The 12378-nt window shown below is 48.0% G+C and overlaps 1 protein-coding gene across 1 annotated transcript in view; it reads left to right on the forward strand.

The window, feature by feature from the left end:
• The first annotated feature begins 735 nt into the window (after positions 1 to 735).
• TAGAP (T cell activation RhoGTPase activating protein) overlaps positions 736 to 12378 on the forward strand; it is a 38827-nt gene continuing 27184 nt past the window's right edge. The window contains exons 1-2 of the mRNA XM_062640893.1: positions 736 to 744; positions 1338 to 1426. Coding sequence (XP_062496877.1) covers positions 736 to 744; positions 1338 to 1426 — 98 coding nt within the window. The remainder of the gene's footprint in view (positions 745 to 1337; positions 1427 to 12378) is intronic.

Raw genomic sequence — 12378 nt, forward strand, 5'->3', positions numbered from 1 at the left:
CATCTCCCCTGCATACAGCATGCCTCTGGCTGGCTCTAGGTGGTTCAGAAGTGGTTCCTGGCCCACCTCTCCTTGCCGCTTGCTGGCAGACGTTGTGCCAGATTAAGAAAGTGGTGTCTGGCCTCCCACGTGCAGCTTGTTTGGGAGTCTGCTCTGAAGAGTGGGTTTAAATGGAGGCGGGATGACAGACAACACTGACAGCTCTATAAGCTGATACAGCAGAGCTCATGATATGAGGAAGTAAGCTGGGGAGAAAGCAGACCTATGCCTGGGTCAGGATTCATCCTCACTTCCCCTGCAGTGTGCAGCTGTCACTCTATCACCAACCTGGTGATTTATCCTGGTACTGCAAACAAGCAATGGGCAGACCATGCCCCTGGAAGATACCATACTTTAAATTGGAGCTGGAGGGCAACCCCCAGGCTGGAGTCCTGGTGGGATCAAGTATGAGGACAGCACCCTGCAGCATCTGAGGGGAATTATCTTTCCCCAAAACACATTTAACTCCCCATGCTCTGCAGTTCTACCAGGACAGCAACATGGGCTTTGTCACATACTGACCTTTCTTGAGCAGCTGCCTTCAGAAGAGCTTCTGGTAATAATGAGTCAATGTTTATCAAAAAAAAGTCCTGCTGCCTGATATCAGACACATGTGCATAATAAGCAATGTCAATGTTAACTTCTCTGGCTTCCAGTTGTGTATTTTAAGGTATTTGTCAAAGTTAGCCATCAAAAATGGCCATGGTAGTGCAAGCCTGGGGACAACCATTACATTCACAAACCAGCGCCTCTGCAGGTATGAAGCAGAGCCACCTACTCCTGCCATGCAAGCTCTCAGCGCAGAGAGGCCACAGGAGTAAAAATATACCAGTGTAAAACTGGCATAAACCACTTATAAATCATCATCAAATATTCCAGTGTCACTCCTTTCACTGTTTCTAGCAGAAAGGGGGTTTCTAGTATCTCACCGCAGTGCTGCTGCAGCTGACCATGTGTACCAACACCTTTCCCTGCAATGGGAGTGAGGTGGCTTCTGCTGCTGCTTTACTTTTCTCTGCTGATAACAACCAGAAGCATTGTCCATCTCCTCTGGGAAACTGCATTTGCTTTGGGTTACACAGACTGGGGCACCATGGGGATGGTCTCATCCAGCTCAACTTCCTATCCACTTCACAGGCTTGGTCCCGACATCCTCCACCACTTTCCTGGGCAATGCCTGATCACCTTCTCTGTGGAGAAATTTTTCCTAATATCCAATCTAAATCTCCCCTGGAGGGAGCTTTGTGGGAACTTTGCTGGATGATGGAAACTGATAACAAACTCATTCTCATTTTCAGCCCCTCAAGTCTGTTCCTTCCCGGCGGTCTTCAGCACCATCACTCTTATTCAGCAAAGGTTTGAGCAAGCCGTGGTTGCCTTCACCCAGGTAGGTACCTTGTGCGCCACATACAGGGTGTCTGCACAGATGTTTAACACCCAGGAGCAAGGTGATATACTTTAGCTTGCCTATGCATATATCCTGTGGTGCTGCCCTCCCACCAGGACTGTGTGAGCCTGCAGGAGCTCAGCCTTCTCCTCCCACCTCTCCCACCCCATAAGAAGGGCTGCCAGTGCTGGCTCTTTGTTCATATTAGTTTCTGCCTATGCTGTTGAGAAGCCTCCACTGGCAGTTTCCCCTGCAGAGCATTTTGATTCTTTGCTTTCCAGCTGTTTTTCTTTCTTCTGGGTAGCAAAGCCTATAAAACAGGCAGAAGCTGGCTGTGATAGCATTTACGGCCTTATTTTGCTATAGGTCACGGCTTGCCTAGCCAAGCCAGTGTTAAATTTCTGCTGATGTTAGTGTCAGTGCCTCCTTCCTTCATTAAACTGATTTCCAATAAGCAGAGGAATGCTATCATTTGAACTGGAGCTACTTCACTGCAGTGATCTGCAGACTCCCCTTCTATCCTCTAATAAACTCAGTCAAATGGCACTGCCGACAGGGCATGGTGGTGTTGCAAATAGGCTGCTTATGTGTTAAAAAAAAACCTTGCAGAATAAAGACAGGAAGGGCAGCAGTATCTTGGGTCTTCAGGTAGAAAAGTCTGAGTCCTTGAGCATTCCTTGCTTTGGGAATGGGGAAAGTTGTGCTGTACAAGCACTTGCAGTTAATTATTCTTCAGTTACATGTTTCTTCAGAGGGAGCACATATTTTGCATTCGTTTCTTGACATGAACATCAGGAACTGTCAGACTGTGAGAAAGGCTGAGTTTAACACTTTTCCTTTTGCTGGAAACATTCCTGATTGAAGTCTGTGCAGCAGCTCTGTGTGACACCTCCTGGCTTGCCATACGGCTCCATCTCAGAGCCCAGAATCATCCTGCAGCCTTTGAGGGGGAAGGGTGTGTGGCTGGTGGAACTCAAATACTGAACCAGTGCCAGGACTCACAGCTCTGTTTTCCTTGATGCCACAATCTACTGGGTGTTACAAGCCCTACAAACTCCAGGAGCCTGCAAGGAAAAGGAGCTGTTGATGTCTCTATAGGAAGGAGACAGCAGCATCCCTGTGTTGTCTGGTGATGGGTGATCAGCTGAAGGGGCAGTTGTGCCCTGCCTCCTCCAGCCTCTGGCTTTGGCTTTTAGAACTCTATCTGTGAGAGCAGACCCAGCTGGGCAGGAAAGTGGTCCCAGTGCCTCATCCACTCTGCATGCACAATATGGGTCCTCCCTCTTGTTTCTGCAGGAGTCAGCATTTACCAAGAGCTGTGATCCACACTGTTGCTGGTACCATCAGCTAATTTGCAGCTGGTGCCAACAGTTAATTTGCCCGTGGCCTGTGTGTGTAGAGGAGGGAGGTGTGCTCTGGCAGTCTCCCCTATTTCCTACCCATCCAGGCAAAGCCAGTTTAATATCTGGGCAGGGTAAGCAAATGTCAGGTGCGAGCACTGGGCTGCCCCTGGAAAGGGAGGGAGAGGGCAAGCAGCAGCACCAGCAGAAATAGCTCCTGGGCCGTGGGTTTGTCTGCACTTCAGGAGTGGAGCTCCTGGGGCAGGGCAGAGCAGGAGCTGCCGCTCCTCCAAGCAGTGGTCCAGGTGTATCTGCTGCCTCCCTTTGCCCCAGATCTTGCCTCCTAGCTGCCCAAGCAGCATCGCTCTCCAGGCAGTGTGGGCAGGAGAGCTGTGATGGTTTTCACTCTCCCAGCAGCTCACCCCCTGTGTGACCGCCTGCTTTGCCTATCCCTTGAGCTGGTGCTAATCCTGCTGAACAGCCTGGGCAGAGCCCCAGCTGCTCCACCAGCACCTGCCTCACCGCACTAATGGCCACAAAGGCCTTGAGTCAGCCCATCTCCCAAAAGGAAGTATCATTTCCACTGAATACATTACAGTCAATGAACACACAACAGCTCTGAGGTGCAGAAGAGGCTCATGTGAAAGTCAGCTCCCTTTGTGCTGCACACACCGTTCCACCCCAGGACCTCCCAGCCCTGTGGCCAAGCCACTGGTGGCTTCACTGTGATATAAAGCAATAGAGAAGGCCCACAAAGCCCTACAGGAAGAGCCTTTTTTTTTTTGGTCTGTGATCAGCGCAGGTTAATCAGCCTCTAAATGAAAAATGTCTTCAGTATTCTGGAAAACACTGATATCTTCTGCAGTGCTCCAGACTTGCTGCCTGCAGACATGGCTGGAGCATCTGAACCTGCAGAAGCATAAGCAGAAAAGTCTCTACTACATAGAATCACAGAAATGTTATGGTTGGAAGGGACTTTTGGAGATCATCCAGTCCAACCCCCATGCCAAGGTAGGGCCACCTACAGCAGGTTACACAGGAACATGTCCAGGCAGGTTTTGAATGTCTCCAGAGAGAGAACTCCACAACCCCCCTGAGCAGCCTGTTCCAGTGCCCTGTACCCTCAAAGAAGTTCTTCCTCATGTTGAGGTGAAACTTCTTGTGTTTTAGTTTTTATGGCCATTGCTCCTCATCCTGCCACTGGGCACTACTGAAAAGAATCTGGCATCATCCTTTTGATACCTGCCTTTGAGATATTTATATGCATTAATGAGATCCCCTCTCAGTCTTCTCTAGACTAACCAGGCCCAGCTCCAGCAATCTTTCCTCAAAAGATGCTCCAAATCCGTGATCGTCTTTGTGGACCTCACTTAATAGCAGGAAATTTGTCGTAAGTTGGAATTGTCACAAGGAACTCACCTTCATAAAGCTGTCACCTGTCAGGATTCAAAGCAGTCACAGATGCAATATACCCTGAATTTTTCTGTGCTGGTAATAAGCTATACAAATGCCACAGAGCATTTACTAGAACATTATCTTTCATAGTCACTGTACAGTGAGGATGAATTTCCACTGGAGGTGAAAGCCTTTGTGGTCTGACTGCCAAACCCATGAACCATGTAGTCCTGATTGTTCTCGGTGTAAATGGTGATCTTCCTTTTTCCCTACAGAGGTTCACAAACTACCTGACTGTGCTAATGCAGGTGATTGTAGTAACTGAAGTCATCTCCAGAAAACTGATGGATTTATTCATCTTGCAGATTCAGCTACCTAGAAACTAGTTTCCTCCAGCTCTCAAACCAATTCCTGGTAGCAGTGGCATGCAGGACATGCTTAATCAACTAGTGCAGATCCAGACTTTGACTGAAGAGTTAGCTTGTGAGATAAAGTCACTGTAGTGTCTTGTTTCTGGATCTACTGAGCAATTATGAGCAGCATTAGAAAAAGGTAACATAAGCATACTCCTGTGCTTACTTTGTGGTTATGAACCGACACGCCAATCCTTTGGGTTTGTTGGAAAACTAGCAATGACAAACTTCAAGAAGTAAATAGGGCAAACCTTTTGGTTTAAAACATGTCCTCCATAGCAAACCGAGATCCTGAAGGAACATATTCCTTGGGATGTTTTCTAGAGGACATTTCCTGACAACTGATGCTTATTTTTGTACCAGGTATATTCTTTGTATCTTCTGTACCTCTGAGACTGAGTTTGCGTGTTGCTTATTGGATGCTAACTCCATTGCCCAATCCTGGCAGGGAAGACATTAAACAATATGCATCCTCTTCAAACACTCATGGGGACAGGATTCCTACCCCAAAGGTTTTCCACTGGGTTTTCCAGTGAGGTCATTTTGGAGAACTCAGTGGACCCAGACCACTTGCCATGACCGCAGAGGCAATTGGAGAAGATGAGCAGAGCAGTGTACGGAAGATGACACTCAACTGGGCTGACGAGAGTGAGGCAAATCTGATCTGCAGCTTTTATCGTGACATTGGGAAAGTAATTTAATTAACCACTGTCTTGATTTCCAGCCTGATAGTGAAGCTAGCACTGCATTTCCTTACAGAATCATTGGTTCTGGGGGCTTCTTCACACTGATAGAACAAGGAGTGGGGGAGCTTGGGCTCTGTGTTCTTTTCTGTGTTGTCCTGGCTCCTTCCCCTGCCCAGGCAGCCAGGTCCAAGCAGGGAGGCACAGTATGTACCGAACTCTCCTACAGAGATGCTGGATCCCATCCAAACACTGAAGATCTGATTCCTGTCATCATGCAACCACATTTAGTTGCCTTCTTTTTCCCCCAGTGGTGTGACAGATCTGCCTTGCCAAGCTGAGAAAGCTCAGGGAAATGTCTGCAGAGATGCAGAGGGGGTGAATCATGCAGAGTCTGGGGGCTGACAGCAGAGACCCACGTGTGGAAGGCTGTGGTTAAAGGAGGTAGGAGGGTGTCTCGCCACAGGACTGAATTGGGCAGGTGTAGATGAGTCAAGTGAAGCTTGTGGCAAAACAACCTCTCTGAGGGTGAAATCAGTGAGGCTGTGGGTAACAGTAAGGACTTTTATGGGTCAGATCAAAGCTTCGATTTCCTTTCTGTACCCTCCTGCTACTTCTTGACATTCATGCTGCTCCTGCCCTTCACTTTTCTTTCACTTCTTTTGTCTTCCATTTTTCATCCTTTGTGTGCTCATGTTAGCTGAATGCTTTAGCTCTCTTGTTTAACCAGATGATCACTGTGAGTTCCCTTTCACAGGCTGACTGATGGGAAAATAATGAGTAAAAATATAACATTATCATAGCACCAGCTGTATGGAAGCAGAGTGGGCAGGGTACAGCTCTTCAGGGGAAGAGCGGGCATCCACCCCCTGCTCTGGGGTGATGACCTGGATCATCTTCAGCATGGTATTCGGCCTCTGCACCACAAGTCCCCATCTGTAACATGAGGTTAATAATGCTGCCTTTCCTCGTGGGGATGTGGCGAGGAAAGGAATAGTTAACGACTCAGCACAGTAATGTGGCTGATCCATTTGGAGGTAGATATAAGGCAATCAGGAGCTGCAGAGACCCGGGGCAAACCCACAAAATGAGTTTTTTTAGGGTAGGACTTGTCCCTTTATTAACTGTTGGCATAACAGGACTCTGATCCATGCAGGACCTCTCTTTTTTTTATAATACAAGTAACAAGTGAAAGTACTTCATATTCATTGAGAGCACTTTACTTGAGAAAGAGTTCTGTGAAAACAGGCTATTTATAAACACACAAGTAACATATTCAGCTTTGCATGCAGATTAGTGCAAAACTGTTCATAGAAACTGTTCTGATGAGAAACTCAAGAGTTTGGCTGATATTATAGAAGGTGTCTGCTTTCTTTGTAATTGTTAGGTTTTTCTTGAAGAAAAACCCAATACTAAAAATATCACCCAAACTAAAGAGCTTCTCAATGGGAAAACCTTGTCATAGTTGTTGATAGAGACCTTAAAGCTTTCATTCTACCTGTTTTCTAACTTTCATGTGAACTCTAGAAGCTTGGGCTGCATGACTCCCCTTCTTACTTTTAATAAATTACAGGCCCATGCAAGTTGCAATCCAACTTTATTCAATGAACACCAAACCCAGGGTTTTCACACCAGGAAAGCTAAGCACGATTTGAAACAATATTGCCCTCCCAATGACTGATGTTAACACACACAGATGTGTGGTTCCAAAACCAGTCTCTGGGGTCTGTGATTGGATTGATTTGATGGAGTGAAATGGGAACTAAGGCATCTCCTGTGTAAGGGTCAGCCCATAGCAGGATGGCCTCCAGAGCCACACTGCTGGCGTGGCAAGAGGCGTCCAAATTGCAGTGGACTAGCTCATCAAGGTACACATGCAGGTTTAAGATGATTGGAGGGACTTCAGGTGTTATTGCCTTGTTCCTACTTATTGCTATTCCCTGTCTGGAAGTTATAGCCAGCAGCAAAGGCTAGTGGGTGGGATCTCACAGCTTGGGTACCAAGTCTGCTGCTTCTGTATTATGGTGCTGAGTGGTGGGGTTTGAAGTAAGCTGGAGATATCCCCCTGGAGAAAACCTGGGAGCACTTGCTTGCTCTGTTTTACCTGCAGATTGGTGGGAGCAGGATGCTCATCAGTTGGCCAGAGACAAGCAGCATCCAGCAGCAGCTGCTGCCCTCCCAGAAACTGAACTGTACAGTTATTTCACACAAGGCAGAGTTTGTGCTTCCACCAACACACCTTGCTTAAAGCAGTAAAACTGTATTATGTGTTCAAGCCATTCAGTTGTAACCAGCTAAACAGCTGACAATTTCATTTCTAAATGAAACTCCTAGGCAAGTCAGAAAAGGTTTTTGTTGACCTTTCTGCATACACACAGCTATTCCCACCTATGTGCTGCAAGAAATGTGCAAGGGCAAGTGCAATGTTGCTACTGGACTCATCTAGGACTTAGCTGAGTCCAGCAGTACTGCAGACATCTGGACAAACTTCATCCAAACACAGCCAGCATTCCTTGGCACTTGCAGGATGCTTTTAGAATACAGGATTCTGCATGCTTTGGAAAAATGTAACCTAGAAAGGAGAGCCTATAGAAGGCCTTAGAGGGATGGGGCCTTCAGCACTGTGGCCCTGTCAAAAGACCAGAGTGAGAAGAGATAGCCTCAAGCTGAGAGATGCGCTGATGAAAACCAGGAGCATTTCAGTGCAGGTCTCTGTGGAGGCTAATTAACACCCATGACAGATTACATCCTGTCTGCTGGTGGAAAGGAAATACGCTGTGGGCGTCCCAGGGCTGACATTCATGCCTGGCATTTTCCCCATGCTGCCGCAGCGAGGTGGGCAGCACAGCCGGCAGTGTGCTGGTGCATAAAACACTGACACCCGACTGGGATGGGGGGTAAGGAGAAGCAGCATTGCTGTGATGGGGGTTGCAGGCTGACTGGGGGTACTTGCTGCTACCTACTTGATGCCTACCCCTAGTCCCTTCTCCCTCAGCAGTTTTGTGCATGGCGCTTGCTGCTGCACTTGGCAATCTTGGAAAGGCGCATACACATACAGGCCATTAATGCACAGGAGAACCTGTGCTCCTGAGCCTGCCAGGAGCTCTGGTAACCCTGGCCATTGCTGGTGATGCCTTCAGAGCCTCCAGTCAGGACTTCCCCATGTGCAGCAGCATGTGGCAGCCTGCAGAGCTCTCCTGCCACTAGAGCAGGACTTGTTGGGGCATCATCTCTGCTAGCAAATGGGGTGCTCTTGGGGACTTTCCTCATCACTGGCACAGGATCAAACTTCTCAGAAGGTGTTCAGGTGTTCCCAGCACAGTTCTGCCTGGGGCCAGCCAGCCCTTGCCAGCAGCTCCTTGGCACTATCTGGAAGATGGCATGAGCTGGCTGTATCCAGCAGGTGGCTTGGACAAGGTCTCCTTGCTTGGCAGGGCGATAGACTTGAACAATAAAGACATGGGCTGCCCTGCACTAGGTCATGCCAGAACCAAGCCATGCAATGTGCCAGCATTGTCACAGCCTGTGCTTGGTGTCTCCCCAGTCGTTGCACTAGGAAGGACCATACTCTGCCATAGGCCAAGGGCAGGGGCAGGACCTGGCCACACTGCCAGTGCATCCGTAGTCTCTTTAACTGCCTTGCCCACACAGCAACCCTACTTTGCCCCCATTTGTTTCATAGGTCACACCTAGGTGCAAGATTGCCTGGTGCTATCAGAGCGTTTGGGAACAGCACTGCCTACCTCCTCTAGCTGGGGCTGCCCTGTGCAGCATCTCAGCCCTTGAGAGGGTTTCACAGGATGCACAGGTCAACCCGGGCTGCCCACAGTGCTCTCCCCAGTGACAAGCTCCAGCAACGGTAAGTTGCAGGGCTGAGCTAAGCCGAGCAACACTCACCCTCCCCCAGCTCAGGTGGGGCTGAAGCAGTGCCTGTTCCCTGGAAAAGAGCCTTTGGCGCTCACCGAAGCTGGGAATGCTGTGCAGGGTGAGATGGGTCCAGGTTTGTTTGGAAATCAGCTTCAACCCATGCCATGGTGTCAGCCTGTCATGAATGGAGCCAGAGGGTTTCCACTCACCTGCTGCCTGTGCTCTCACATTTGCCAGGCTTTTAAGCCTAGACACACGGTTAACCAGTGCCTCTTCTCCCAGGCAATCTTCTGCTAGCCAGGCCCAGGAGCACTTAGCACCCAGGTTCAGCAGAGAAATGGTGCCTGCACCACATGGCTGTGAGTGACCCAGAAGGGCTCTGTCCTTAAGAAAACCAAGACTGAAATGTGTAAACACACTCAGACAGCTCTTACTGCTTCAGACTCCTACTGCTTCTACTCTTTGTCCCATCCACACATCACCTCCCACAAACGGCACGTTCTACTTCAGTCTCCACAAAACCAGTTAATAACAGTTAAATGTCAACCAAAGCAGCAGAACCTTTTCAATTCTGCAGCAGACTGGAGCTCCCTGGTACAGCACACAGGGGCTCCGGAGGAAGCAGCGCATACCGTATGTGTGGGTGTGCTCCTCTCGCTGCGCAGGGCATTACTGGAGTATCACTCCTGCTTCTCATTCCACACGTGACGCTGTCAGCTGCTTTGCAGGGGAAATGGCATGAGCCGAGTCGTGAGTGACTGGGAACAACCAGATGACGTAGGAGAACCTTCATTCACTTTGAAGGCTTGCTTCACACCGTATTGCTCTGACTCTGCTCGCTTTGAGGTTCCTGAAGATTTGAGTGTCATGGGAACCATCTGTAAATGTGGTACAAAATCCATCTGCACTTCATTCCTCTCCATGAGAGAGGGCAGACTGGAAGGAGCAGGATCCCAAGCTGATCTCAGCCCAGTTCACTGGAGCCGTGGACAGACCCTCAGTTTGCCAGAAAACAAATGTCCTTACTGCCCTTCTAGGGCAAGTGCAAGTATGTATAGACTACCCAAGCCAATGGAGGAGCCTGGCATACTGCAAATAGGCCTGCGTATTTGGGTTTTATATGGAAACACAACCTCCCAGCTGCTGGACCTGTTACATCCTCAAACACCAACCTTGTCTTCTCTCTTGTCCCAGGCAGCAGTCACATCCCACTGTCCGCTGCCAGGAAGCTAAGTAGATAGACCAGATAGATTACTAAAAGGAAGATTAGGATATGACTCATTTTATGTGTGTGGATTCATTCATGGAGGGGAAACAGCTGCCACAGGGGGCTCTTGAAAGTAGGAGAAATAGGCATTAGGAGAAGTTATATCTGTACAAGCTGGGAAAAATCAGATGTGCAAATAACCACACTGTTAATAAGCCATTGTGAAAGTTAGAGCTGCACTGAAAAAAACATCAAGTTAAGTAGTGGTCTCTCTGCTGAGATGTTCAGGGGAAAGGAGAAAGGAAGAGCCTTCTGAGAGGATGTATGCATTAACTAAAGCAGAAGTATTTTAGTCAGACACACATTGCTGGCTGCGCTCACTCCAAGACTAACCAGACAAAATTCCAGTGTGGACATGCAGCCAGACTAGATGATTCTGTGGACTCATGTCCACATGACTGGACATGACACCTGTTTTCCTAAGGAAAAAAAGAGAAACACCTCTCTTCTGCTTGACATTCCCTCATCGTGCAGTCCTCACCTGAGCACAGATTCCATCAGCCTCTTCAAAGTGTTGTTCACACACTCCTTCAAAGCCAAGGGCAGATCCCACTCTTGGCCCTTCTCCTAGCTCAGACCATGACTCTGACATGCCATCATGTCATTGCAAAAATAAGGGCCTAATTGCAAGATGACAAAAGAATAAGCATCTAAAAGGGACCAAACACATCCAGAGGCATCTAAAGAGAGAAGTCTTTGCTTTCTTGGGCAAGCAGCAATATTTAACTACAGCCAGCCACACTTTGCTCTTCCCTGCAGTTGTAAAGTTGGCCCTGTGGTGGGCCTGGATCGCAGAGTCCCAGCAATAAGCATCCATCTCCCTCTGGCTAACAGCAGCACTCCTACACAAGAAAATGTGCACACTTGTTATGTCTCACAAATATTGAGTTAAGTGGGTTTTCTTCTAATACTTCTATTATTTTTCATATAATATCTCTAAAAATAATGCCTGAAACCCCCTACCTGAAGTGGCTCTTGAAAAATAACAAAAACCCCCAAGAAACTCTCCAGTCAGTTATAAACAGATGACAGGAAAATCCTGCACTTGACTAACTGTAGCACTGTGGCCAGGCCTCGTCTTTGGGGATTTCTCAAAGTTCAACTTCTGCATGAGCGAGCGAAGAGCCAAACCAAAAGTGAAAAAATCAGGCTCTGCATGGAGCCCTGCTGAGCCAACCACAGGTGAGGTGGGTAAATCTGCGACTCCCCTTTTCCTTCCAAACCAAACAGGTCATTTTGGTGCTGGCTTGAGGAAGAAATTTAAAAGGAGCTCGATTTCTTAAGAACAACTGCTCAAAATCCTATTTTTAGCAGGCTGCTGGGGACTTTCTTGCTGGAAGTTAAAGAAATACAACAAGTTGGCTTGCATTTTAAACAGTGGGTTTTCAGCTGAGGTAACTGCTGTTTACAGTGAAAGCATTTTATATTCAATTAAACTTTTCATGATGTGGAGGTAATTTCCAAAACAGTTTCAATCTTCCCTTAATTTTGCAAAGAGACAAATCGAACCTGTTTTTCCTCAGTACGTGTGGCTCACCATGGACCAGCAATTGAGTGCAGCTGCCCCATCAGCACCTGCTCACTAATTCAGACCTGCAAATGGTCATGTTCCTGTCCCCATCCTCACCGCAGGGAAATCCACCTGTATCCTACACTCAGAGAGCCTCCTCACAGCATACCTCTCCAGGCTGTTATGCTTAGGGTATAACAATATTTCCCAGGAAAGTGACAGCAGGTTCTTAGTTTGAAAAGGATTACCAGATCCCTTCAGGCTGGTAACCTTTTCATTGCACAGACCCCAGGTACCTGCTGTGTACAGGCTATGACCTGCTTAGGCAGAAACCTGGTCCCTGTTTCAGTTGTGGTGCTCTGATTTGGTTGAGCTCCAGTCACTATGCTGTAATAAGATTAGTAGTAATGATGCTAATGGCTAGATCAGCAACTTCAGAGTCAATCAAGTGTGCCCACCCTCAGACCCCAAACCCAG

Source organism: Pezoporus occidentalis, unplaced genomic scaffold (assembly GCF_034315485.1).
Source record: "Pezoporus occidentalis ecotype Australia unplaced genomic scaffold, CSIRO_AGI_Poc_V1 ctg67, whole genome shotgun sequence".
Classification (NCBI taxonomy): Eukaryota; Metazoa; Chordata; class Aves; order Psittaciformes; family Psittacidae; genus Pezoporus; species Pezoporus occidentalis.